The 472-nt window shown below is 40.0% G+C and overlaps 1 protein-coding gene across 1 annotated transcript in view; it reads right to left on the bottom strand.

Annotated features, from left to right (window-relative positions):
* The window catches only part of LOC113236672, a 21,537-nt gene that overhangs the window by 18,670 nt on the left and 2,395 nt on the right, over positions 1-472 (bottom strand). The window contains exons 3-4 of the mRNA XM_026472833.1: positions 221-418; positions 3-139 (exon numbers count right to left, since the gene is read on the bottom strand). Of these exons, the coding sequence (XP_026328618.1) occupies positions 3-139; positions 221-418 (335 nt within the window). The remainder of the gene's footprint in view (positions 1-2; positions 140-220; positions 419-472) is intronic.

Here is a 472-nt window from a genome sequence, read left to right as displayed (position 1 = left end):
ACATAACCTTTCTTGCAATCGCACCCATTGATTTGGCAAATAAGAGGGCACACTACGTTACTCTGCTTATAATTGGAACATCGTCTACCACAATTTTGACCACAGCCCGATTCTGCATTAGGATCACCTCCACATGATGCTATAGGAACATAGGAAGATACTATTATTACTATACTCCACAAATTTCTTCGAAGTTAATAACGATACTAAAATTACTTACGACATTGCTTCTGAGGCACGCATATGCCTTTATCGTTCCTCAAATAACCGTCAATACATATACATCCTGGTTTGCCGGGACACTCTCCGTCAGCGCCTTGGATTGGGCAGGCTATTGGATATCCAAGTTGATCACAAGATTGTGGTTGACATAAGAGACTTGGGCATTTCACGTATCGCTCATTCTTTTTGCATTTATCTGTGTTTTCATCAGAGAAACGTATTCGTCAGAGAATATCAAGGAAGGAAATAT

This window comes from Hyposmocoma kahamanoa, unplaced genomic scaffold (genome assembly GCF_003589595.1).
Source record: "Hyposmocoma kahamanoa isolate Upper Pololo Valley unplaced genomic scaffold, ASM358959v1 92, whole genome shotgun sequence".
In the NCBI taxonomy this organism is placed as follows: Eukaryota; Metazoa; Arthropoda; class Insecta; order Lepidoptera; family Cosmopterigidae; genus Hyposmocoma; species Hyposmocoma kahamanoa.
The sequence above is the reverse complement of the archived record's forward strand: the minus strand, read 5'-3'. Positions and strand labels throughout refer to the sequence as shown.